General features: G+C 48.5%; 1 protein-coding gene across 2 annotated transcripts in view; it reads right to left on the bottom strand.

Moving 5' to 3' along the window:
• Positions 1 to 1096: 1096 nt before the first annotated feature.
• The window catches only part of IRF1 (interferon regulatory factor 1), a 30224-nt gene continuing 4423 nt past the window's right edge, over positions 1097 to 26897 (bottom strand). Inside the window, exons 2-11 of one of the 2 annotated variants that reach the window (XM_080627250.1) lie at positions 7330 to 7423; positions 6208 to 6299; positions 5257 to 5356; positions 4888 to 5064; positions 4375 to 4424; positions 4114 to 4249; positions 3811 to 3936; positions 3271 to 3314; positions 2582 to 2717; positions 1097 to 2119 (exon numbers count right to left, since the gene is read on the bottom strand). In XM_080627250.1, the coding sequence (XP_080483376.1) occupies positions 2013 to 2119; positions 2582 to 2717; positions 3271 to 3314; positions 3811 to 3936; positions 4114 to 4249; positions 4375 to 4424; positions 4888 to 5064; positions 5257 to 5356; positions 6208 to 6294 (963 nt within the window). In that variant the 5' untranslated portion in view covers positions 6295 to 6299; positions 7330 to 7423 and the 3' untranslated portion in view covers positions 1097 to 2012. Of the gene's footprint in view, positions 2120 to 2581; positions 2718 to 3270; positions 3315 to 3810; positions 3937 to 4113; positions 4250 to 4374; positions 4425 to 4887; positions 5065 to 5256; positions 5357 to 6207; positions 6300 to 7329; positions 7485 to 26897 lie in introns of those variants that run through there. The other variant, XM_080627249.1, reaches the window with a different exon arrangement.

Here is a 26897-nt window from a genome sequence, read left to right as displayed (position 1 = left end):
CCTTGGTACCCAAGGGGTTCCTGCGTGGATGGATCCCTCCCTGGGAGGGGGACCTTTGAGCCAGACACTGTGGTGTGAAGACAGCCAGGTCATCACCCTCCAGGCCATGGCCCTGTGGAGCTGGGATGAGGCCATAGGAAGCTGCTCTCTGGCTGCGGCTGCCTGCTTTGGGTTGTCTCGGACAAGGCCAGTTAATGACTAACTGGTGCTGCACAACCCTGCCCAGCCGCTCCCTGCCCATCCACCTTGCTGTGCTGGGTTTGAGACCCACCACCACCTGCTCCCTATGACATGTGTTTTTCCCCTTCTTCCCTGGGTAAACCCCACATCTGTCCCTGTGTGCCTGCAGGTTGAGTCACAGCAGAGCCTGTGCTTGTTCCAGCCCTTTGGGGATGGATCTTCCTCTCCGGGAGCCTGGTGTTCTCCTCAGCCCACTGTTGCTCCTGCTCAGGGAATGAAGCTATTCCCCAGAGGCCAGCATGGCACAGCTTTGTTCAGCACAGGGGTTTTCCAGGCAGTGTCAGATGCTGGTGGCTGCAGCTGGAGACGAGCTGCCTCAGCCACACCGGGCTCTTGCCTCCCACCCCCAATGATGCAATATCATGTCAAGCCTTTCCAGCCTGGAAGTATGGCAAATGAGTGAAATATGCAGGGGAAAACCAGTTGCTTTTCCCCTTGCCTTGTGTTGTTGTGCATGTGCTTTCTTTTTAGGCAAACGTGAGTTATTTAGTCAAGGTCTTCTCTGCTGATCTTATCATAGAAGGTGATGGCGTCACTGATGACATCCACAGCAGGGACTTGGTGTGTAGGTTTGATTAATAGCAGAACCTGTCACCCAGCTCTGACTTGCAGATGTTGGCAGATAAAAATCAACTACCCCATATGTGTACAGGACTCAGGACAAGCAGGATTCCACCCATCAGCTGCACTGGGATGAGGGGGAGTGGAGAATGGGATCAAACTAGTGAATTCCCTGTGCTTCCATGACTCATGAAAAACCCCCTCTGACTGTCCCTGTCAACAGCACGGCTGCTTGAGTATTTTTAAAGGAATCTGGAATTCATTCTTGGAGCTCTCCCGTGAGAAAAAGTAAACATACCGTATATAAAACCTCTTTATTAAAACAAATATACAGCACTTTATATACAAAAATAAAATGTACAAGAAAATAGATCATTACAGCTTAGTGATTCGATTCCTAGGTATAACACACACACTGGAACCTCTCCCAGCCACGCTCCCCTGCTCGTGCGGGCGCAGGGGCTGCGGGTGCTCCGCTAGAAGGGATCCCAGAAAGACATGGAATAAATAAAGAGCTCTGCCCCTATCAGTGCAAAAGTTGTCATGCAGCAGCTCTTCAACTACTATGTGGAAGTACATATGGCATGTCTACGAGCACATAACATCCTATGAGTGGACCTGGGTAAGCGTACTATGTGAAGCAAAGCCTAAACTGGATTTTCACATTTTATTTACGCAGCTGAAAGATGAACTGTGTGATGGAGTAAATCAAAGAAGAGAGCCAATTAGTGCAATTTTCCTGACTAAGTGTATGACAGTCGTTAAGCCCAATGTCACCAGTGTTGCACAGGTAAGCAGCAACCAAAACTAACAGGTCAGAGACTCATTTGCAGCGTGTCTTCTAAGCACTCCGTGGGTAAAGTGTTCATTGCATCTCGCACAGGGAGGCAGTGTCTCCTCCCCAGACCTCCAGCACACTCAGTGGTACCCCACCAGGTCACATCCATCAGCAGAAGCTTCACCTCCAAAGCAACGACAAGGTGTGTACTGCTGCTGAGCATCTTTGGAGCCAGGAGTCCTGCTAGTGATGGGATTCCTTTCCCCTTTCTAATCAATAATGGAGTTTTCCTTGCTAACCTTTTCAGGCCTAAAAGTTAAACGGAATAGAAAAGCTACTTTCTTCAGTCAGTAACAAACAATTTCTTCCATTCTCTTCAGGCTTGTCCAAGTTTCTACCCAAGAGCAGTTTGTGGTCAGAGGAAGCCAGGGGTTTACAAGCCACAGGGAATGACTTGCATGGGAGTTCTCACTGTCTCCAGCCAGGGAGACAACAACTCGAGGCTGTTTTTTGAGTCAAAGAGCCTGAACTCCAGCTCTCCTAGAAGAAACCAAACACAGGTGAGTACTGACTCGCACGCAGCAAGAGCAAAACAGTGCATGTGTGTGTATACATAAATGTATCTAAAATGGAAAGGTTGCTCTAATGTGAGGAAATACCTTAGACTGATGTTTTGCTACAATACTCCAAACACTCTCCACTGAACTGCCCCATTTCAGCTCAGTGGAAATACTTCAGTTACATTGCAAGGAGTTCCTGAAAGCTGGCACAACCTACGTATAACCCTAAGACAAAGCTGTAGAATACTCCTACTAGAGGCAGTTTTCTTTTTACCAACAAATTCCTTACAGCCTTCCAACAGGCTCCTTGGAAATCTCACAACACAGGGATGTGTGGACTCCTCCATCTGCAATGCTCCCTCCCAATTAGTGCCTGGCATGAAAACCCTGCTCTGCATCATCCCATGGCCTTGCCCTTTGGTGATAACAGAGGAGTCTGTACCTGAAGTCGTGTCGATCTCCCCATCCTGCTCCTTGTAGCTGTAAGTGTTGCACATGGTCTGTGTGCCCAGCTCGTTGGTGAGGAAGCCTTTCCCCCCAACGCTGGTGGTGTGCCAGTCTTGGGCTGGTTCGAACAGCTGTAAGGGAGGAAGGAGATGGTAAAACCCACTTCTTCCCGTGGGTGCAATGCTCTATTTCTTTCCCTTAAGTAGGAGACAGGGCAGCAAAAGAGATCACAGTGTATCTCCTTGTGCTAAGTTATATGAAATTTGGTTTACTCCCAGCCCCCCAAAAAAAGCTAATGCAAACCAGTGAGGAACCCCCATGTTATCAGTGGGATGAACGTGACACATCTGGAAACACAGATTAAGCTCCATGTGTGTCAGAGGTGGAGGGAAGAGCAAGATAAAGTCTTGAGGACTTCTGCAGACTCTAATACAGCAACCTACACTTCGAGCAGAGCTTCCTCTGACTTTCACATCAGAGTAAATAGTTCCGTGGATGTGTTCTCTCCATGTTTGCAAAGCCGCCTTCTTTTTGTATTTACTTTTTCAGGCTCCCTCATTAAACAAGGGTCCTGGGTTACACATCCAGCTCTCTTAAGACTGATCAGATAGCTCCTTCCCTTCCTCTCTTGGTGCAAACAACAATTCCGGCCAATTTTATTCTGACCAGACAGGCTGGTTTTACCTTAAAAATATCCGAATTCATTTCCTCCTCATCTTCGTCTGTGACTGTTTTGTAAGTACATAAAAAAAGAGAAGAAAACAGACAGAGATGTCAACTTTTTGCATGTTATCCCTTGCACTTCTGCTTCTTCACCACACAACCCACTTCATATTCTCTTGTCACACATCACCACAACCTTTTACTTCCCCCCCAGGGATATCATTGAGGAGAGGCTCTCCTAGGTTTGAGGTACAGTGGCCCATCCGCACCTCCATCCGCACAGCTCTTCATCTCAAATGCTCTTCAACAATCCGAGACTCGCCAAAGCAGAACCGGCTTGGTAGGCAGGAGGGAAGATGGTTTGCACCCTGAGTGAAGAACCACTCTGGTACATCCATATCTATGATGGTTTTCCCTATTGGGAAGCATGGTTACCTCTACTGTTACTACTGTACCCAACTCTTGTTTCTCCTGATACCCACTCCTTCATCCCACTGCCTCGCTTCCAAATCTGTCTTCAGTAGACCAGGAAAGACGGGTAAGGAAAAAAGAAGCACCTACCTTCTGAGGATGAAGCCAGGGGAGACACCTGGAGCTGGTAGATGTCATTGGTGCTGTCAGCCATGGTGACCTCCATCGGTGACCTCCAGTCGGTCAGGGAGCCGCTCACGTCGCACGGGGAGAGGTCTGTGGGATGCACCAGGAGGAGTTGGCACTCAGCAGAGACACGACCACCTCTATTTCCTCCCTGCCCATCTGATGGCCCAGCCCCAAGAGTCGTCTTTGTCTTTTGGTACACAGATTATGGGTTACGCACGAACGGCACTTCCCACTCTGCTCAGAGAGCTAAAAGTTGAGTCTCACCTAAGGTGATGGATGTGCTCTCAGCCTCCACTTCCTGCCTCATGTAGTCATGGACGGTGTAGCCGCTGTGGTCATCTGCCGGAGCAGTGTTGGTTAGCCTTTCTGCTGACTCCTCCGTCCTCGTATCTTCATAGGACTACAGAAATAAGGGCAGAGCATGAAAAACTTGCCTGAGAACGTGCGAGTTCCTATATGAACAAAAAAAAAGCATGAAAACCACCAAAACCTCTAGCTTCTTCAGCAGCCTCCACAGACACATACCTTTCTCTTGCTCCTGTTTCTGCCTTCTCTTGAAGACTTTGACTTCCTTTCTGTTAAGGAAAAACAAGATGAACATGAGAAAGGGCTGGTATTTTAGGTGAGTGCTGAGCTCTTGCACCTTTGAGCCCTGCTTAGCAAGCTCTGCCGCTGCTGTCAGCAGCGAGTCCTGATCACCTCCTGATGATGCCTTTAGGCTTGTTCAAAGAATCTGGGATAAAATGTATGTACAAACTGGACACAAGAGGAAAACTTCACAGTGAGAACAATCAGCCACTGGAATAATCTCCTCGGGGGAGAGGTGGAATCCCCAACACTGGGCCCTGTTGAGATTCAGCTGGACAGGGTGCTGGGGATACCTTGTCTAGGCCAGGCTTTGCCAAGAAAGGTGGGACCAGATGATCCTTGGGGTCCCTTCCAACCTGGTGTTCTAGGATTCTATGACCTGTTACCATTGGCAATAACCAGCGCCAAACACCAGCGGTACCAGCAGCAGCTGGATTGCTGAGGACTTACCTTTCTTCTGATCCTTTGTCAAGGGTGGCAGCATCCTGTAGACCCTGACAGCACTGGAGCCTTTGTTGATGCTTTTATCCTTCACTTCTTCGATGTCAGGCAGTGAATTCATAGCGCAGCGGAAATTTGCCTTCCAGGTTTTCGGATCAGGGTCTTTTTCACCTACTTTGTATCTTCCTATAAATAAGAGATGGGGGGAGTGTTCATACTTCTCAGTGCTAGCTCTTCCCACCACAAAACCAAATTACTTCTCTATTTTCTGACACACACAGTAGTAATTATAAATTATAACTACCTGAGGTGCAACTCAAGACAAAAAATGCCCTGAGCTACGGATGTGACTGAGGGGCATGTAAAGCCAGCACACACCTGTATGAATGGCCCAGCTCCGGAAGAGGCAGGCATCCTTCTCCATGTCCCAGCCATGCTTAGCTGCATGTTTCCATGGGATCTGAAACATCATCTTGTCCTGAAGGGAAACCCATAGAGATTTGAATTAAAAAGTGTCAAGTGCTAGTTTGGAGCAATGGATTTAATCCAAGAATTCCCAGTAGAAGCTCAGAAATTTTATAAACCCTCTGCTCCGTATCTTAATTAAACATCCATCCTTCCATCTATGTTGTTCAAGGAATTTAAGGCTTTTAATGGCTTCTAAAACTGGGGAAAACCCCATGTGTGGTACAGTAGAAGTAAGCAATACTGTTAAATTTATCACATGATCATTTAAATACATCCAAAATTCACTTATATTGCACCTAACCTATTAGTATGTCATGAGCTACAGTATATTTTCGATGCACACCTTGGTAGAAAGTCCCTTTTTAAAGTTGCCCATAATATCCTGCAGGAATCCCAGCTTAGAGATCACCTTGGGATGGATATGGAGACTTCAGAGAACGAGACCTGGCTCCATAAGCGCTCTGCTACAGGTACAGGGATGTGGCTTTGGACCAAAATATACAGCATTTCCTTCAGGCCAAATCTTAAACCTGGCAGCCTAAGAGAAGGTCCTGAGCTGGGGCAGGAGGTGTTACAAGAGATCTTGGAGTTGTCTTGGTTCTCCACCATATTCAGCCTGCTTTTATTGTAATTTATCCTTTCCCTCCTAGGAGTTTTCCCAGGAAAAATGGAGCTACCAACCCATGTACCAACCAGAGCTACATCTTCTGCAAACAAAGGTAGTTGGGTTTTAAACATGATGCAAATTTTCTCCACGTTTTTCTCTCCTTTATGATCTTGACTCCCATTTAGCATCATCTAAGAACAAGGATGGCTAATGACACAGAAATAATACCGATAATAGTAGTAAACCACCCTCACCTTGTTAATCCATATCAGTCCTGGTATTTTATTGGAATTAATCTGCATTTCCAACCAGGGCCTCATGCGCATTCTTGACACCGGCATCTTGCCTGAGGAAGAAGTAACAGGTCAGCAAAGTCCCCCCGCTGTTTGGGACATTCTGCAGTGTCACCCCCCCACCCCGTACTCTTTGTACCGCCATGAATGGAACCCAAGCTGCTTCTCGAGTCTCAGCTCCTCCTCGGTACCCGGTACCCAGCACCCCCTGGCCGGCCGCTGCCCCCGCCGTCGAGCGCCGGAAACGCACCCAAGGTCCCCAAGCCGTGAACGCGATTGGTTGGAGCGGTGGGTGCTGCAAGAGGGGAGCCCGGGGGCAAAGAGCCCCGGCCCCGGGAGGGAGCCCACCGGCAGCGAGTGCGCGGACAGGGACGGGACCTCCCTCCGCGTTCCCCGACAGGCACCAACTGCACGGTCGTAGTTTAAAAAGCTTGTTATTAGTTAAGCTGCGCCCCGGGGGAGGCGGGGGGGAACCCTGCTGCGGGGGATTCCGCGGTGGTAACGGCGACAGCCCCCGGAGAACTGCACCCGCGCTCCAGCGGCGCAGCCTGGGCGGGCGGCAGGGCCCTCCCTCCCTCTGCAGAAATGGTTTCCTGTTGGCGGTGTTTGTTCAAGACACACGGGGCAAAACTTCCCAAACAGCACAAAACAACGCGCCTCCAGCTTGCCCGGCGGGACACGGGCCTGCAGAGCGCCGGCCCCGGGGCGGATGGAGGCTGCCGGAGCTGCCCCGCGGGGAGCGGGGCTCGGGCCGCGGCGCTGGCACCCTTTCAGCAGCGAAGCGGAGCCTCCGGCTGAGCCCGCAAAGCCGCAGCCGAGTCCGGACATGCCCGGCCCCGCAGGCGCGGGGGGGACATCCCGCCCCGTCCAACCCGCCGCGTCCCGTGGGGCCGTGTAAGGAGTCGCTGCCCGCCGGAGAGATGCCCAGTGCCCCGAAACAGCTTCCGCATGGCAGAGCCCGGCCCTGATCCGCCGAGCCGAGCCGATCCGTGCCCCCGGGGCCGCTCCTACGGACTTCGCCTTGAGCCCTAGTGCCGTGCAAAGCGGCGGGCTAGCGACGGGATGGGGAGCACCGCGACCTACCTCGTTGTGCCGTGCGGTGCCGAGCCGTGCAAGCCTGTGCAAGAGATGAAGTGAAGCGAGCTGAGCTGAGCTGTGCTGGTCCGAGCCGAGCCGAGCCGATCTCTCCTCGCGCACCGCCCGACCCGCCTCTGCCGCCTGCGGGGCGCGCCCTCGGGTATAACGCGACGGCGTCCGGGATTCCCCGCCGCCCCGGGCTCGGCCGCTTACCGGCCAATCAGCTCCGCCGTAGGGGGCGGCCGCGCCTCCCATTGGGTCCCGCTGCTCGGCATCACTTCGGGGAAATCACGCCGTTGTAGCACTAGCGGCGCGGGGGCAGCCCCCCCCCACAACAGCCGCGGCCCGACGGGGGTCGAGGTCCCCATGGGATCCAGCCCCGGTGCACAACGAGAGACACTGCCTCTGTCCCATGGAGGGATCCAGTCCCCGTCCCCACCGAGGGATCCAGCCCCCCTCCCACATAGGGATCCGGCTCCTGTCCCCACCAAGAGACCCAGACCCCATCCAGTGCAGGGATCCAGTCCCTGTCCCAGGGATGGGTATAGTCCTGGTCCCTACTGAAGTATCCAACCCCTGTGTTCCCAAGATATCCAAACCCCATCCCTAGAATCCAGCCCTTGTCCCTCTGACATACCCATCCCCATCCCCAATAAGGAATCCAGCTGCAGTCTCCCAAGGGATCCAGCCCCCATCTCCCCAACAGATCCAGCCCCAGCCCATTCTCTGTCTGTGTGGCTGCTTTTCATGTGCATCCCCTGCAGCTGGAGATGGCACAGAAATCCCAATGCTTAGACACGCAGACTTGCCATCAGCCCACAGCAACCTTCATAGATTAGGAAAGGAAACAGATGAAATGCCAGGTTTGGATGAGGCCGTCGCTGGGTGGAAGCTGGTCCAGCCGTCTCCCGAACAACTTGCTGTGAAGTGCCAAGGAACTGGCCCCGGTGCTGGCTCTGAGCAGACCAGTTCCTTGCACACCGTCGCAGGACTCTGAGTTGGCACTGGCTTCATGAGATACTCTTTTGCTATTGACAGCAGGAGTAATGAAAAAGGAGGGCTGAAACCACATACAGGTTTTGTTACTCAGTGTTAGCAAGCTGCAGAAGGGATGCGGTAGGGCCTGGAGTAATGAGAACAATTGTGGTTGTAGATAGGTAGGGCAATCGCAAAGGAAAATACGTGAAGATTGTGAGAGATGCTTTGAGCTGTCTCTTCCTCATTCATGCTTTCCTGGCATGTAGCAGACAGCATGAAATGAGCTGTCCAGTGTCAGCGTAAGTCAGTCCAGTGATGCAGGGAGAGCGACAGGAATGTGCTGCTGCATTCCAGTGTTGCACGCTCATTAAATGCACAGCTCAATAAAACAGGTCCATGGAGCCACCAGGGTCATTCTGGCTCACATCAAGGTGCATCTAAGCCAGGGGGCCGGTGTAGGGCATGATTCCCTGCCTGGCCTCAGCAGACCAAAGTTCCAGTGAGAAGCTGTACTACAGACCCTGCCTGGAGCTGCTCTGTCATTGGTTTCAAAGCCTCCACAGTAGGAGAAGATGGACTTCTGACAAGGGCCTGTAGGGACAGGCCAAGGGAACGGCTTTAACCTGGCAGAGGGGAGACTGAGCTGAGCTCTTAGGCAGAAGCTCTTCCCTGTGAGGGTGCTGAGGCGCTGGCACAGGGTGCCCAGAGAAGCTGTGGCTGCCCCATCCCTGGCAGTGTTCAAGGCCAGGTTGGACACAGGGGCTTGGAGCAAGCTGCTCCAGTGGAAGAGCCCAGACCTGGGTTTAAGTGCAGAAAAACACCCTGTAGGTGTGTCCTGCTTCCCTAAACTGATTTGTTTTTCTCTGCTTGACTTTTTCACCTTGTGATAGGATCCTTGGTTGAGTCTTTGTGCTGGGTGAGGCACCAGTGAGTCTTCCTCATAGGTGAAGATACAGCATGTTGCGTAAACTAAATAATCAAAGCAGGGCAGTGGTGCATAGACAAGGTGTGTGGCACTGAGATGTCTACAGTTTATGGTCTGTGAGAGGGTGCAGGTTCACTCCTTACCATAAGACATCTGGAGATCTAGAGGTAATAGAAAGTACCCTGAAAAAGAGAGGACGGAAGGTATCTGAGGTTCCAGTGCAGGTATCATCTACAAAAGTAGTCACAGCACTATACAACCTAACATTATACACAACATTATAAAACCTAAATACTGGTGATAAAGATCATGCTGTCCTTTCTTTCCAATGGTTTGTTTTCACCCCTCAGGCAGCTCTAAGAAAACAGAATCCTGAGCTCCCTGTTCTGAAGGTTAATGTGTGCACACACTCAGTGTAGCTCACATAGTTGAATGGATATCGAAGAGTGACTTGTCTCATACATGACTTTGGTGCTGTTATGATCCTTACTGTCTATTTTTAGTCTGTCTCATCAGGAGCTGGCACCGGGCACCAAATAGAGCAGGAATAGAAATGCATGAAGGAAGGTTAATGGTCCCAGCCTTAAATCTCCCCTTTCTCTGCTTTAAGCCCGTACAGATCCTACTCAGTGGAACTGAACTTGACCTTTCTATCTGTGCTCTCTCCCGTATCTGCATGACAAGCCTCCACGGAGCACAACCTGCCCAAGCTGGGATGCCTTACGTTGGTTTGCTGCCTTGTTATCTCTCAGCTGAAACAAGGAAGTAACAACTTGTCTCTCCTGATGTTACTGTGTGTCAGGATGTCCTTGCACTGCATTACAAAGCTTTCTCCTCACAAAACCAACTCCTTCTCCCATGCGCACCACTACTCTAACAATCCTCTCAGCAGCTTGCTTAACGTAGCAAGAACGTGCTCTTGGACTTGACACATGCATGTGTAAAAGTGTGACCAAGGGGTAATACCTGCACCACCAGGAGTCAATAAATGATTGGTCACAAAACCCTCCTGCTCCACCCCATTTATCACTCAGCAAGAATTTCTGTACAACACAGAGTCATTTAGGTTGAAAAACACCTTTATGACCATTGAGTCCAACCATTAACCTGGCACTGTCATATCTCTGATTCGCTGCAGAGCTGCAGCCCCACTCCAGCTCTACTTCACATCATTCTTATCTCAGACACCCACCTGGCCCTTTGGCTCTGAACACCCTCTGGCATTCCCCCTTCTTCATATTTGCCAGTGCTCTTGTTTCAATGGTAAACAGAGATGCAGAGAAACAGATTGCTGAACTATTCCATCACGTTTACCCAATCCAGGGAGATCCCATGTCTGGGATTGTTTTTCCAATGCAGAGGAAATATTTGATGATATTCTTATCTAAGACTAAATCAAATCCCCAACTGATGCAACTCCAGCAAGTGGTATTTTTTATCCTACAATGGGTACCTCTCTGTCTTGGTCAGCAGTGCTGTGAAACAAGCTGCTCCTAGGAAGACTGTATTTCAGGTAATGCTAAAACCCACAAACTATGTGGCATCAACCCCAGAGCTCCTGGGGTAGTCTGAAAGAAGGAGAGTGATGAATCAGGTATATGGGCTCTAAGATCATCCTTTGTTCCCCGCTTTGCTTGGTTAAGCAGCTCAGGATGACTTCATTCCTGAGCTATATGCACAGTGGTTAATGTTGAACCCCATGGCCTGTGGAATGGCCAGGTCCCAGCCAGCAGCACTGTGCACCAGCCTCCCAAACCTGCCATCTTCAGAGCACAGCCTGGCTCCCTCTTCCCTAGGGATAAGTGGCACAGATTTCTCACCCATTGGCACCCAGCCTGGTGTGGAGCTGCCTGGAGCATGCTGGTTTTCCAGCAGTGCAAAACAAGCATCTTTCCTACCTTATTTCTGCTCTTCCACCCTTCTGAGATTACCCTCAGTGGGGATGAGACCCCCACCATGCTTTCCCCCAACCAAACCCAGCAGGCTCTGAACATCCAGAAACATGTTTTGAGATGCTGGGGGGTGAAGGGGAGGAAATGAGCACACTCCAGCATGCACACAGCTGCAGGAGTCGGGACACACTCCAGAGCCACATTGACCTCCAGGTAAGCAGAGCAGTGGTGTAGAAGTCCATCAGCTTTCTGATAACTGCCCATCCCAGGCTCCCTTCCAAGCTCGTCACCTTTCCTCATGGAAGGTGATGCTGCAGGAGCCCCCGTGTGTGCAGCAGGACAGGGCTACCCCATAGTACCCTGTTTAGTGCAGGTACCATGCAGCAGTCAGTGCACTGGCCCTGTGCTCTCTCAGTGCTATACATGAGGTGCAGATGGGGCAGATGTCCCTCGGGTGTTAAATCCTTAAGGTGCCATGGGGAGAAAGACCTTGAGTATTTCACCTTGTGTGGATGGCAATCTCTGCTTTGAAGATTCTCCCTTCCCAAGGCTCTGAATCCAGCCAAGGGAGAAGCTCTTTAGTGGGAAATCCCTGCTCTGGCAATGGGGAGAATGGGAGAGGTGGGGATGGGAAGATGGAGACACGGAGAGATGGGAACAGGGATTGCCACAGGAAGCTGCTCTGGGGACTGGCAGCGAGCCCCAGGAGGGAGCAGAGCCCAAGCTCTGCATGCCCAGGTGGTATTTGGGTGCAGGGAGTGAAGAAACACAGGATGCAGGAGGGGCTCATGGAGGGGAAGAGTGGGAGCATGGCAAGAGAGAGCCTCTTATCTGCTTCCTCATGGCCCTGGCTGCTTCCTCCCATCGCTGCATGGCACCATGCTTCCTCATGCCCACCAGCCCCCAAATGTCCTCTCAAACCCCCTCTGCGGGGGCTGTTCCTCCTTTCTACCTGTTCTAACAGAAACCTGCTCTGATGTAAATTCATTCTTATTTCCCTCACTTGCCTTCCTCCCTTTTCCCTGTCAAACTCGGAAACAATTCCTTGGAGCTGCTAAATGGAGCACACAAAAGGAGTGTGGAGCCTTATAGAATCATGGTTTGGGGTGGAAAGGACCTTAAGATCATGCAGTTCCAACACCCGACATGGGTACTCCTTAGCACTAGACCATGTTGACCAAAGTGCTGTCCAACCCGGCCTCAAACACCACCAGGGATGCCAGAGCCTTCACCATCACCTGAAGAATGCCCCGGTTCCCTGCTAAGGGACGGTCATGGTATCATGCCCCACGTCAGCTCCGAGCAAGCAGCATGAGAGGGGTTAATGCAGAGCAGACGTTGAAGGAGCAGGGGTGAAGTGTCAGCCCTAAACCTGCATTGGCAAACACAAACTGGCTGCTCCTCAGTGAGTGACCCCGAGAGCACGGGGCTCGCAGCAGGACTTGCTGCAAGCTCTTTCCATTTCTTATAAATGCCTCTGTTAGAAAAAGGAAGCTTGGATGAAGCACATGCAAGGGAATAAGTAATGCCAGAGATGTTGAAAGCCTGCCCAGACAGCATGATGTAATAGCAGCAAGCGCTCTGATCCGCAGGCTACAATAAATACATCCTGGGATGGGCTGCTTACAGTTTCCTGGAATTGGAAGGACCTATCTCAGGACCTCAGATCAACGCAGCCCTCCCCACTGATGGCACGGTGCGGGTTTAGACTGAACCCAAACGAGGTTTTGTGCTTGGTTTGGTGGGAAAGAAAGGAAATCCCAAGAACTCGACTTGTGTCCCTGGAATTCCCCAGCCCCTCACTGCTCTCTCAGCCTTGCAGGAGGACATAGAGCTTTCCTAAGCTGTTTGCCAAGGAAAACCTTGTGAGCTGCAGGCACCGGGCAGCTGTGGGGAGTTTGCCTGATGAGGGTGCAGCCGTGCAGCAGCCTGAGCCTCCTGGTAAAGGTCAGAGAGACTCAGTCATTCCTGAGAGCTTGTGGGGGGCATGGGAGCCAGTGGTTACATCATAGTCCTCCTCCTCTTCCTCCTGTCCCAGTGGGGCCATGCTGACCCATGGTGTCCCAGGATCCTGGCGTCCCTGCAATGAACCCATGTGAGGTTGAATGAGGAGGCCATTCATTTTCCAGCGCTGACGCCCCACCACTGCAGCTGGGGCTCACATCAGTACAAGAAAGGTGAGTTGTGTATTAAAAGTTTATATACATTTACATGCCTTCAGAGTACCCCTCTGAAGGTCTCCATGAACGCACTTGCCCAACCAGCCACCTGAAGAGCAGGCATTAAACTGAGGGGAGCTGCAGCCTGCAGGAAGGCTGGTTGTGCCTCATGTCTGGCTCCTTGCTGGGTGGGATTCTGGACTGATGGGAAAAGGTGCTGAAAATGCCAGGGGAAGAACAGGGGCTGCCCATGGCAGCGTGGTGCTGAGCCTTCAGCAAGATCCAGCTTGCCCAGGCTGGAGGTCAATGAGGCTTCTGCATGTCTCTGCCTGCACGTAGCTCCTGCCTGCACCCTGCACCAGGCAAACCTGGCAGCTCCAGCAGACCAGAGTACTTGGAGCATGGAAGCAGGGAGACCTTGCGGGAAATACTATAGTTCCCCAGGAAAAGGTGATCTGGGAGTGTTTCACCTCCGCTCCACCTCAGGAAGAACATCAATAGCCCTGCTTTGTTTGGAATGCTCCATCCCATCCTCGTGCAACGGGACTGCCAAAAAGGAAGCTCTTACAGATGCTGCAAAGCGTTGTTGGGCTTGTCACGATAGTACCATTAAGAGCCGAGGGATGGGACAGCACAGGTGGGATGTGCTGGGAAGGCAGCTTGGTGTCCCACCAACTGACCAAGGCAGGGATGGGAGCTGTGGCTGTGCTGTTCCAGGTTCTGGGGGGGACCAGGTGGGTCCCAAATACCTCATACAATGGCAACAGCAATAGTGCCAATGATGTGCTGCAAGCAACAGATGCCAAACCAGCCCAGTCTTATTCCCTAGGCTTTATTGTTATTTATTGGCCATTAACCTTGATGCAGCTGCAGCCACCTCTGTGCAGACACAGCCCAAAAGAAGCGAGCCCAGCAGCCTGGCTTCATAACAATAATAACTTACATCAGCAAGAGCCAAGGGCTTGGGAAATCTTTTTCCCTTTTTCTTTACTTTATTTTTTATTATTATTTCTTTCCCCTTTTTCCACCCTTTTTCCGCCCTTTTTCCCACCTTTTTTCTTCCCACTCTCTTTTTTCCTTTTTTTCCTCACGTTTTTATTCATTCCTTCTTTTTTCCCTTCCTTTTTTTCCTGCTTTTCCCCCAATTTTCCTTCCCTTCCCCCCCCTCGTTCGGGCTCTGTTCACACCTCACGTCCCGCCGCCTGGTTTCGGTTTCCCGCAGAAGGAGCGGCGCGGGCGGTTTGAGACGCTTCCGGGAATCCGCAGTGCCGGCCGCGGCCGCGAGGGGGAGCTCCCCATCCCCTCCGGGACACGTGGAGAGCCAAAACCACCCCAAACCAACCCAAAACCGGCAGCAGGCTGTGAGGGTGGCGGGGCACCGGCACAGGGTGCCCAGAGAAGCTGTGGCTGCCCCATCCCTGGCAGTGTTCAAGGCCAGGTTGGACACAGGGGCTTGGAGCAAGCTGCTCTAGTGGAAGGTGTCCCTGCCCGTGGCAGGGGTCGGAGCTGGAGGAGCTTTAAGGTCCTTTCAACACAAACCAGGCTGTGAACCCCGGTCTTTGCTTCACAACATGAAATCACCGTTTGAATCACCGTGAAGCCTTCAGCCAGTGCTGGAGCAGGGTCCCAGGAAGACAAACCCAAGTGGTTTGGGGGGCTCATAGCTGGGGGGCACGAGAGGCACAGTGACTGCCAGGCAGCATTAACATTGAAAAGTTCCTTTATTTTTGGTGGCACTGAACTGGTCCTGCTTTGATTTACGGAGGTGGTGGACAGGGGGTTGTTTTCTCCATCACAGGCAAGTTTAGCACAACCCTTTCGGTTCCTCGGCCATTTCTCATTGCCATCCCTGTGGTGTTCTCCATAGCCTTGTCCCACTGGCACTGCTCAGACCCTGCCTATTCTCCACCTTTGGGCCCTTTGGAAGTGCAGGCACTGAACCCATGAAATCTGAGCTGGGACATTTACAGTAAGTGTTCCCGAGCCTGTATTTAGCTGTCACGCTGTGATTTTACCCACGGGTTATGCTCATTATGCTAATGGCTGCTTGTTTCCCAGTCAATGACTCCTTCCTGCTCCAATTACACCTGAGGCAAAAGGCTCACCCAGTTTGGAGTTCCAAGCCTGTCTGAAGGAAAAGGCTGACTTCCAAGAAGCAGCGAGGGAGAGGGTTTCAGGGTGCGTATCGTGTATCGCTGGTCTCTTATTGCCACCTGCTGTCAGCCTTCCTCCCGTTCCGCTATGGGAGGATGCTCTGGCTGGTGCAGGCAGAGCCAAAAGTCTTACAGATCAATGTCTGCACAAATAACTTTGGTTATTTGGTTATCGTGGTCTGCACAAATAACTTTGCTGATTAACCCTTTTTTCACCAGCATCTGCCCATTCCCCGACCACCATCTGATGGAGCTGTACTGTGAAAAACTATTTTTCCTTCATAAAAGTTAGATGTTAACTCTTGAAAACACTGGGGAAATCAGTACTGATGTGGCAAGGAAGCGTTTTACTCCTGCATATGTGTTTCGGAAGCATGGGATTCTCACCCGTGCTTCAGTGAGAGTCTCTGAGATGCACCTGAAAATGGACTAGGAATGGTCCTTACCAGGACATGTCATGCCCAGGCATTCAGAACAAGGGAAATCAGATGCTTGGGAACACTGTGATACTTGGATTCTCTCCACTTCTATTTTAACTGTTGAAAAAGAGGGAGAGAAACCAGTAAGCTTTTCTATGAGCAGCCCCTTGAGTCTCCATGGCCCCATGTTCCAGCAGGGGCTCCCCAACAGCTCTGTTAATGTCCCAGCTCAGCTCCATCACAGGGATGTGCGCCTCAGTGATCTCTGGTTTTTAGTTTGTGCATCATTGGAAATAGCTTCCAGCAATACACTTCTCACCTCAAGGATCTAATTCCTTTGATTTTACAATAACTAGAGATTTTACAATAACTAGATTTGCTTAAGTGTGGGAATAGCTTGGAAGAAATTCATGGGAAGAGAAGGCAAGGCAGAGACATTTATTCACTTTATTAAAATGAGTAAAAATACAGAATAAATATTTTCTCAAAAATATATATCTATAAAATCTACTATAATTTAAATGACACCATAGAAATAAATTCATATGTATCTAAACACTCCTGTAGTTATCATTAGCTTTAGAAGACCCATTAATTCTCTAAGTGGCACACACTCAGATCCTCACAGATCTTTAGCTGCCGGATTTCCACTGGTCCACCGGAACTGCAGGTAGAGTGAAATCAGTGCTTCTCAGTGCTTGCGGAAGATTTTGGGCAGAGTGCAAAGCATCCACCAAGGTATCATCTGATTCATGATTCTTGTGACTGTTCAGAAATTAACGTGACCTCTTCATGAGAAACCCGAAGGTTTTGTGCCTAGGTCCTTCCATACCCCCTGCACAATCTGCTTTATCAAGCATTTAAATTTCCATCTAGAAATACAAATGACACTTCACCATTGATGCTTTTGGAGATTACACGTTAAACACTAACCAGCAGAGCACCACTGAAACCAAAGACGTGCTCTGCCTCATTTTTAACATGAAGGAGGAGTGCTTTTAAACCAAATAACCATTTAACTGCCTGTCTAAATTTACAGCAATTCCAGAAACCTGTAATTCTATGCTCTTGCATTTCTTAATGCTGCTTTTCGGATGAACGTCATCAGCTTCCCCATGAACACTGTTGCACTCTTCCTTTCCGTATCGCATTTCTCCTGAAAAGTTGATCAAGAAGATGATTTCATTTAGTATTTCACCATGATCTGGAGCTTTTGCATTTTGAAATACTTTTATAAATGATATGGTTTTCTTTAAACCTTAAATACACTGATCATGCATGGGAGTCCTTATTTTAGAGGTGGACTAGAACAGGGGAAGGGAATAAGAAGCAAGTTCCTACCTCTGTTCCCAGGCTTGGTGTGAGTGACTGCTTCAGTCTTTCAAACTTCTGGAAAAACCCACTGAACTTCTTCATGGCTGGATCAGTTTTTAGCTGCTCTGTTCCCTCAAAGATGATGCTGATGCAGTTCACATCCTGAGATGGAAGAAACAGCAAAGCTGAGACACAAGGATTTGTAACCATCACCCACAGTAAGTCTATTAGAAATCATTACAAGTTTCATCCAGCTGCCTGGGGGCAAATAAATTGTTACTGACTTCTGGACTTGTATTTGCAAACAAGCTTGACTGATGTGCACATGTATTTACTCTGCAGGCAGACACATGGCAAATAATAGTTCTGTGAGGGTAATGCCCACATGAACCATGTAATTATCTAAAGACTTTGTCCTATCTCCTCTGCAGCCATCTGAGGACCAGTTTGATTTCTCACATCTGCTCATGTCAGCAGATAATTCTGGCTTATGTGTCCAGTTTGGATGCAAGATGCTTTCTGCCTCAGGAGCTGGAGCTGTCTGAACAGGAGAGAAAGAAAACAACTGAACCTGAAGCTACTCCAGGCATCAGCCTCTGCAACATCTGCTTGCTGGGAGAGATGGGGACAATGGCCACACTCTCATTTCACAGCCCTGTTTGCCTTGTCCCATCCCAAGCATGGCCATGCCTCAGGAATCCTGGTCTTCTTCTAGCATTTGTCTCTGAGACCTCAGGGTCTGGGCAAGGTGACAAAAAGAGCTTGAAGGACACAGAACAGAAGCAGAGCAAAGAGTGATGATGGTCACATTTGACAGTGTGGGGCTGCTTTGGAAGAGATCAGTTAAATTCATGAAGAAGGCAAAAAGGAGAAGACACAACCATCAGTGGCAGGAGCAGAATGCAGTGTAATGGGAGAGCAAAGTGGTGAAAGATGAAAAGCTAATCAGTGAAGATGGGAGGAAACACAGCATCGTGCATTGGTCGAGAACATCATGGCACGATGCTGTTTGCATATGCATTTAAAGTCATTGCTCTTAAATACAAAGTATTTTAGGTATAATATGGAGGTAGCAATTTTAAAACTATCTCAATTTCCAATGAAATTGGAATTTAAATTTATGAAAAAGTTAATTTTCTTTAAAAGAAAAAAGGAGGTTTGCTTACATTTATGTCATCTGGAGTTTCAATCCTCAGATTCTGAAAAAGAACATATTAATGAAGCCTTTTAAATATCATCTTCATTACACAAGCATAACCAAAATGTCATAGCAATAGACTCCCAAAAAGGTTAGCTACTCAAGAACAGGAGGGTTCAGTTTGTCAGATTTGAGATGAGAATCCTGGACATTGAACCCACCTGACTGTCCTTAGCCATCGACTCATGCATTTGCTGCAATGATGTCAGTAATTCAGCCGTGCTGCTCATGTGGGGAGCAGCAGAGATGCCTGAAGCCAGCAGAAGAAGGTAGAGATGGGTCTTCATCCTGATGCGCTCAGAGAACCCTGAAGTGGCTCTGGACCACTCTTCTCCCATTTTATGGTCTCTCTACAGGGAGATAACGGTTCTGGTTGATTTTTGAAGCTGATAGGGAAAAGGCCATTTGTTGAGATTTTCTGGAAGAGGCAGGTTACAGTAAATTTGGGGTTTAGCCTTGGGGCACGCTTCTTATCCAATCAGCTTTTCCACGGAAGGAGGTAATAAACATATAAGGATGTGGCCTTTCCATTTTCAAACACTAATATATAGAAAGACCCCAAGCGTGACCAAGCACTTGTCACCTCCACGGCACTTCTCTAGAACTCAGAGTTTCTCTGGTAACAGTATCTGATCTTCTGATAGGCAATAGGAAAAAAGGCTGTGGGGTAAGTACTCCACGGAGAACATGTGGACCACTGCCTAGAAAGGGAATATGATGTTTATGCAACACTTGTGTCAAAGTGTGGTCAAAATGCACGTAGTGCATAAGAATTAATTCATTTTCAGCAGGATAACCTAGTGCCCTGGAGCATGTGCTGGAGTGGGAGGGTGGCCCTGGTGACGGGCATGGTGAAGGGGCTCCTTTTGAGGGTGAAGGAGGGGGATGCAGGATGCCACGAGTGTGTCAGCCCGGATCCCGTGGGCACAGCAGGGGCCAGGGTGTTGATTTTACAGTACTAAGGGGGAAGCCCATCGGGTTCACAGGGGTCACATCTAAGATCTTTATTCATCCAAAGTGTTACGATGTTATCTGACCAAATTAGCTAACTCAGTGACTCAAGTTTCCCTCCTCCCTGGAAGCTGGAAGAAGTTCTTTCTGATGTCTTTTCAAGGAGAATAGTGTCCCTGACCAAAAAGCACTATCCTGGCTTTCTGCTGGTGGGTTCCTGTGAGGGCAGCAAGGAATCCAGCCCTGTTTCTCCTGGGAAGGAGCGGATCCACTGGCTCCACTCTGCATGGCTCGGTGCCCCACAGAGCCACAGCAGTGGTGAGTAAGCTCCTCAATATCTCAAAGCTTTGAATTAGGGCAGTCAAAAGTCAGTAGAGGTTGTGTGGCTTAGCTCAAGCTAACCTGAAAGCTGATTGCTGCCCCCTTCACCATATGCATTTGTCATCCCTAACAGGAATAGGGGTCTGTTTTACACTGCATGCTTATCTGCAGACGTCTCTTATCGTGTGGTACCTGCAAGGATCGTATCCTTGCAGGAACACTGACTCTGCATCAATGCGTTGCTGGGAGCCTGCAGAGAACCTGCCTGGCACCCTCAGGCTGAATTTGTAAGTCAGCATCATCATAGAGTCATGGAATGGTTTGTGTTGGAAGAGACCTTCAAGCTCACCCAGTTCCAACCCCCTGCCATGGGCAGGGACACCTTCCACCAGAGCAGGTTGCTCCAAGCCATGCAGCTGAAAATATTATGCTCCCTTCTCAGCCCACTGTGGGGTTGGTGTTTTACTGCTTGTGTCTTTCAGTCTCCTACAAACTCATATTGACTCTCCAGCAAAGCTTCCTCTCCCCTTTGGCTCGCCCCTGGGCTGTACCTGCCAAGCCAGGCTGAGGTGTGACCCCATCGCTGCAGACCTCCATGGCCAGCACTAGGGAAGCTGTGGGAGCTGCTCAGTGCTTCCTGCCCAGCACAGCATTGATCCCCGGCTGTTGCAGTGCCATGAAGCCCCTGCATAAACCACAGCGGCTGAAAGCACTGTGGTGCCCAGAGGAGGTGACCTGAAGTAGCCCACAGGAACCAGTGAGCTATCGTTTGCTACTGCTGCCTTCGTATCTGTTTGCTGGCATCATTAGCTGGAAGCTACAACAGTTTGCAGTAGCTGGTTTTGCTCCTTCGTCTAGGTAAGAATGAAGTTCTGATGGCCAGATAAGGTTTCTTCACCGGTGCCAGTACGAGGTGCAGCATGGATGTGGTGCAGTAGCTTGTGCCTCTGCAGCTGCCAGGAGCAAGAAAACGGGCATTTCTGGAAATCAGGGAACAGGCTGCGTTTCCCAGACTGTCTTATCCCTGCAGACAGCTCGGAGCTGCCTGTGCCCCTCCGCTGGGGCAGCTCCCAGGGGAGGTGAAGGACTCATCCAGAGCCACACTGCGGGGAGCAGGTAACACTGGGGTGCTGCAGGGCGAGGAGCCCTCTGTGATCCCAACCCCTTTCCCTCTCTGTTCTGAGGTCTAAGGAGCAAGAAGGGGTCCAAAACATGTCAAAGGGGAGGTCTGATGAGGGTCTGAGGGGAATCCTCTGGTGCCCCAGCGCTGCTGACCAGGGTGTGCAGCCTATGGGTGTTGTTGAGGGGAAACACATGAAACAGTGTGTGGGTGTTTTGGTGGTAAATGGAGGGGTGGGGGGTAAATTCAGCCCTAAGGCAGAGTGACATTTGCGTCTTTTTCCTCCCTTATCTGAAAGGGCAGGGTAGATGTACGAGGAGATCATGCGGCTTTGGAGACCGTATCTTGGTTTTTAATCCTCCTTAATAAATGGGCAGCTTTTGACTAAAGCAAGCTCACACATGGAAACTCCATGTCATCAGTTAACATCAGCAGTAAACGTTACATCCCATTAACCATAAGTGTTTCCTGAGCACCTCTGAAGTGGCTGCAATGTCCCATCTGAGCACCAGCATCTCAGCTGCAGCAGATGCCACATACTTGGCCACATAAAAAGCTGCACCCACGGTGTGTGGGAACCCCTCCTCACCGGCTCTTCCCTCTGCTCCTGGGAAAGCAGAGCTGCTCAGGACTGCTGGGCCTGCTTCCTCCTGAGCTGGATCCGGCCCAGTGCCCGGAGACATGCGGGTGACTTGATGGAGCCACCAGCCCTTGTTTCTATTCCAGTACAAATAGAAGCTTGCACTGCCAGCCTCATAACTTCCTCTGCCCTTAGATGTGCAGCCTTTTCCTCCCTCCCAGCACTCCTAAGAACCTCACTCACGTGCCTTGATGACTCTGGTTTGGCACAGCACCTTTCCTTTCTCTTCTGAAATGACTTTTCCCTAGGTTGGTCAGATGGCAAACATGATGCACCGCATTGGCAGCACATCAAGAACTCATTTCTCCCACTCAGGGTGTTTTCAAATGCTCCCAAGGACTCTAAATTGTCTTACAATCCTGGCACTAGTCCTCCTGAGGAGCTGATAGCATGAAATGAGAATTACAGGTGCTCCAAACTCTGCTAACCTGTACTAATGCAGAAAGTAACATGCTTCCAGAAGAGCAAAACTGAAAGAAACCCGACTTCCCTGTGCTCTGCCCTGCAGGGATGGACCCACTGCCAGGTAATCAGAGAATCACAGGATGGTTTGGGTTAAACCTTAAAGCTCCTCCAGCTCCAACCCCTGCCACGGGCAGGGACCCCTTCCACTGGAGCAGCTTGCTCCAAGCCCCTGTGTCCAACCTGGCCTTGAACACTGCCAGGGATGGGGCATCCAAAGGAATAGTGAAAGAATACACTTGTAGATGTGAGTTGAGCTTACACAAGGCTGCATTTAAATATGCTGTAATTAGTTAATTCAGCTCCAGCGTGGTCTCTTCAGCAGACAGCAGCATTTGCCTCTGCTCACCTCCTGAGGCTTAGCTTGCCACGGAGGAGCAATATCCACGCCACCCATAGGTACATCATATTATTGCAGACACTTGTAATGTGGTTTACACAGGCTGGGAGAGCTGGGCTGGGTCAGCCTGCAGAAGAGAAGGCTTCTTAAGGGGAGACCTTAGAGCAGCTCCAGTGCCTAAAGGAAAGCTGGAGAGGGGCTTTGGACAAGGGCCTGTAGGGACAAGACAAGAGGAATGGCTTTAACCTGCCAGAGGGGAGACTGAGATGAGCTCTTAGCAGCAAGTTCTAAATAAAAAGTTCTAAATAGATAAAGGTATTTAATCTTAGATCATAAATATGATATCAAGATAGATTAAATAGATATTTAATCTTTTTATCTTAGCTATTTAATCTTGATATCATATACATAAATAGTGCATCTCAGGCAGGCACTGCTGCAGCTATGCCACAGAACTGCAGGAAAACACCCTGATTTCAGGCTTAATTCTGCTCATATTTAAAAAGCTTTTATCTCTTTTTTCCCCCCTACCTTCAGAAAATGAAGATTCTGCCAATCTCCTAAACGTCTGCAGGAGAGCACAGCAATGGACCTGCCTTCCAATCCGTACTTTTCCATTTCACTCACATAGTTTTATTCAAGCCTTGACATATGCTCTAATCACTATAGTGCACAAAACCCACAATGGAGTAATTTGAAGTTCTTTTATTAATGGTCAGTTTGAACATTCGAGCTCTGTGCAAATACAAAAGCTCTCTATAAATTAAATAAATACATTAACACCTGCAACAAGACATAAATAGCTGATGAGACACACATAAAACATTCACACTGACGTTGGGCCGTCAGTGCTCAGTGGCAGCTTTGCAGGATTCCAGCAGAACTGGCTCTAGTGTTGGGTAAGAGGCATCTCGGACCTGCTGGGATGGCATCACCCATCAGCAGGGCTTCTAGCAGTGCTCGTGAAACCTCTCTAAGAACCTCCTGTAGTGCCGCAGGGCTTTGTTCAGGATCACCTCTTTTATCGCACAGTCACCGACCCTCTCGAGTTTCTAGAAGAATAATAATACCAACAGGTAATAGTGGTAATAAAGGAGAGATTAAAAAAGAGCATATTGCTGCGGAGCTGTGGCTGTATTATTCAAGCACAGCTAGGTGCTATTTAATCAGAAGGAACGAGAGATCTTCATGAATGAACAGAGAGAAGACTTTTGAGTAGTGGGAATGCCGCTTCCTGGCTGACTCTGCTTACCGAGATGTGGCTTCAGGCCTTTTCTTACTCATCTCCTGGCTAATGACAAGTTGGGATTTGCTGAAAAATGCATCTTTTAGAAACCTGTAACTTCCATCCAGACTCTATACAGGCAAGTGTTTTCTATAAAACCATTGCAAAATGAAGAGCATATGGAAACAGCATCATGATTTTGCTGTTGGCTTTAGTTGACCAGGCTGCTGAGTCGCTTAATTTCATGTTTTGAAAATGAATAAGCTGTTCATTCATGATAACGTCAGATTTTTACCTATTTAATTACTATAAATAACAGACAAGGAACTTACTGCATGTGATTTACTTAAAGCTGATATTATGGTCTCCTTGTTTTTCTCCATCAGAGAAAAGTATGTTCTCATTTGATCATTATTAACGTAATGCTTCAGCTGTTTCATGGTTCTGTTAAGGTGACAGGGAACGTCGTTGCACTAAAAAACAAATATACCAAGCAAAATTATTTGCAGAAGCAGATGAGTTAGATTTTATCTTTCATTCAGTTCAATAACTGACTGCATGGACAGCAGAAACAGCAATTACTCAGTGCCTACTCTAGTTCTGAACAATTAGGGAAAACGGTACTTGAAGCAACCTGTTCTAGTGGAATGTGTCCCTGCCCATGGTAGGGAGTGGAACTGGATGAGCTTTAAGCCCCTTCCAACCCAAACCAGTCTGATTCTATGATTTCTCTGATCTCCTGTGTTTTCTGGAATTTGATAAAAATTCTATAGCAGGAGAGAAAAATGCATATAGCATCAAAAAACCACCCCCAACAACAAAGGAAAAACAGGGCAAAGAGTTGCAAAAGAGTACTAAAATCCATTGGGGTTGCAGTGATTCATCAAAATCACGCTGAGTAGCCTGAAAAGATTACATCTGCTAATTGCCTTTCACAGCTACTGTCTCCATGCAGCACAGAGACTCTGTACTCTTCAGTCTCTAAAGTTTGTTCTTCACCCTCTTTAAAGCTGCAAACTTTAATTATTCCTCTAAAGATAAAGCCTCCCAACAACAGAGTGCTTGTTCTTCATTATTTTTCATGAACTCTTTCTCACTTCACAGAGCCTGAGAAATCTGCAGACCACAGGCTGAAACCCACTGATCAAGAGGGCTGTGTGTGATAACTTGCCCTCAGATTGCTTCCTTCAAACTCCACGATGTTCTATAACACTCAACTTGGCTGTTTGCTGGGAGGTAAGGACATGTCAGTGCCTGCAGCACCAACCATATTCACTTTGTTCTAAATGACAGCAGGTCATCCTCGGGGTCTTCACCTCATATAGTAATGTCAAGAACAGCCTCAGTATAAAGCTCTCTGCAAGAGCTCCTGAGATTGCCTTCAGTAGGAGCTTGACCAAGTCCCAGAATTGGTTATTTATCCACATAACTTTTTACATACAAGGAAATTCACTGAATTTGGCAGAATGATGAATATACTGATGAAAATACTCTTAGCACGTGTATTCCCTTGTTGTGAGATTCGGTCTCTTTTAGTAGCCTAACTCATTCCTGCTCTCAAGTTCTGCAAAGCATCACCATTTTCCACAGGATTAACAACAAAAGTAATAAAGAAGCTTTGAAAGTCTTACCTGAAATTTCTTGTCAGGTACTGGAAGAAAGTTCTAAAATTTTCAAGCAGAAAACAGTGTTAGAAGGTAATACTCTTTGAGGTGACTGCTGCATTGTTAAGCATCTCTACCTAACTACATATCGTCTCCATCAGGTTTTCTATTTCTGAACTTCCTTTGGGGAAAAAATTGCAGCACCAGCTTCCGAGGAGAGGCTGACACGCAGTGCCTTCAGCATCTCAAGTCAAACAAACAAAACAGGACACGCAACCTAAGCTGAAACTAGCCCAGGCTTGATTTTAGGCTTCCATTAAAAACACAGTAGAAAATGGAGAAGAAAAGGCAACGACCCACCTTCTTGTCTGCCAGAGCCACTAAATCCTTGAAGTTCTCTAGAAATTCTTCTGTTGCACTTCCCATTGAGCCAGAGAAGCAGCCACTCAAGAAGAAGATACAGAGCAACAGCATTTTCGCTTCCAGGAAAGATAGGTTTGATTTATGCCAGCTTAACGCCACAAGGTGCCTATATATACCCATGCACACCTTGAACATCAAATCAATGGGAAAGTTTTCTCATATAGGAAAAGGCACAAGAACAGAGTGTGAATTACTACAGGCACTGTGGGATGGATGCCTCAGTGGGGACAGGTTGGGGGTTTCCTTCCCTCTGACATCAAATAAGGGAAAATACCTTTGTAGATAAGAGATGTAATTTTTTTACACCGTATCAAAAGCTCATCACAGGAAATAGAAGCATTCCTTCTATAACACACATCCTTATGTGGTTCTATTCTTATTTCTGCATCACACAATCAGGTAGATGGAGGTCTGGAAACCTAAATAATTCTTACATTCCGCTCAGTAATAGGACATCCTTTGTTCAAAGGATTTTCTAACATAAACTGTGGTTCTAGGTATAGCAAAAAGTAATAGCAAGCTCTTAGGTACCACAGACCCTAACACCACTTAACCAGTTTGACTCCTTTAGCCTTCCTCCTTCACCCTCACTCTTCTGTGAAATTCAGTATATAATATAAAGCTGAGGGAAACATGGGTTTAACTAGTCACACCCAAATAGCAAAAGCATGATGGGCACTAATGGCAGAAATTAGCAGTCCTGGTATCCAGACTTGTCCTTTAACATCAGCGGAAGATATCTACTGAAAAATACTGAAGTGCTTATAAATGGTTAAAAACTCCCTTCGGAGGCCAGGAAAGGGCTTGTGAGAAGGCAACGGTTGTTCATTAAAAGGTTATAATTTTCCAGCAAAATCAGATTCAACAGGGTGAGAAGAGTCATCATCTGGTTTTCCATAGCCATCTGCCTGAGAATCAAGAAACACAGGAGACCTTGTGCTATCGGCTGCAAAATGTTGCAAATAACCTTATGCAATCAAATAATTCATTGCTCAGTACGTAATTTTATGAACAGATCCCTACCAGTCTTGTTAAAACCACTGCTAAACAGTCAGATATTCCTTTACTATTCAAATACCTATTCTTGTCCTAAAATTCAACCAGAGGAGAATGCCTACAAGTTAAGAAAACCTTATTTTTATTGAACCATTAGTTAGAATCTTTTGATTCTAACTGAAAAAGCCCCTGAAAAAAGCTTTTAACACTGGGCTCATAGAGCATCTCTTGTCAGAGCATATCCAGAGAAACACAAGAGGCCCCTGGCTGAAAACATTTGCATACTGGAAGAGCACAAGGAATGACACAACACAAACTGGCATTCCTCCATAGAAATCAGCGCCCGACTACTCTTAGTGACAGGATGCTGAGTAAGAGCAACTTTAGCCTGACCATGTATGGAGAGGGATAAAAAGCACCTGTGATAAACCAGGCCGAAGAAACGCAGGTCTTC

The sequence above is a fragment of the Psittacula echo genome (assembly GCF_963264785.1).
Source record: "Psittacula echo genome assembly, chromosome: 11".
Taxonomy (NCBI): Eukaryota; Metazoa; Chordata; class Aves; order Psittaciformes; family Psittacidae; genus Psittacula; species Psittacula echo.
The sequence above is the reverse complement of the archived record's forward strand: the minus strand, read 5'-3'. Positions and strand labels throughout refer to the sequence as shown.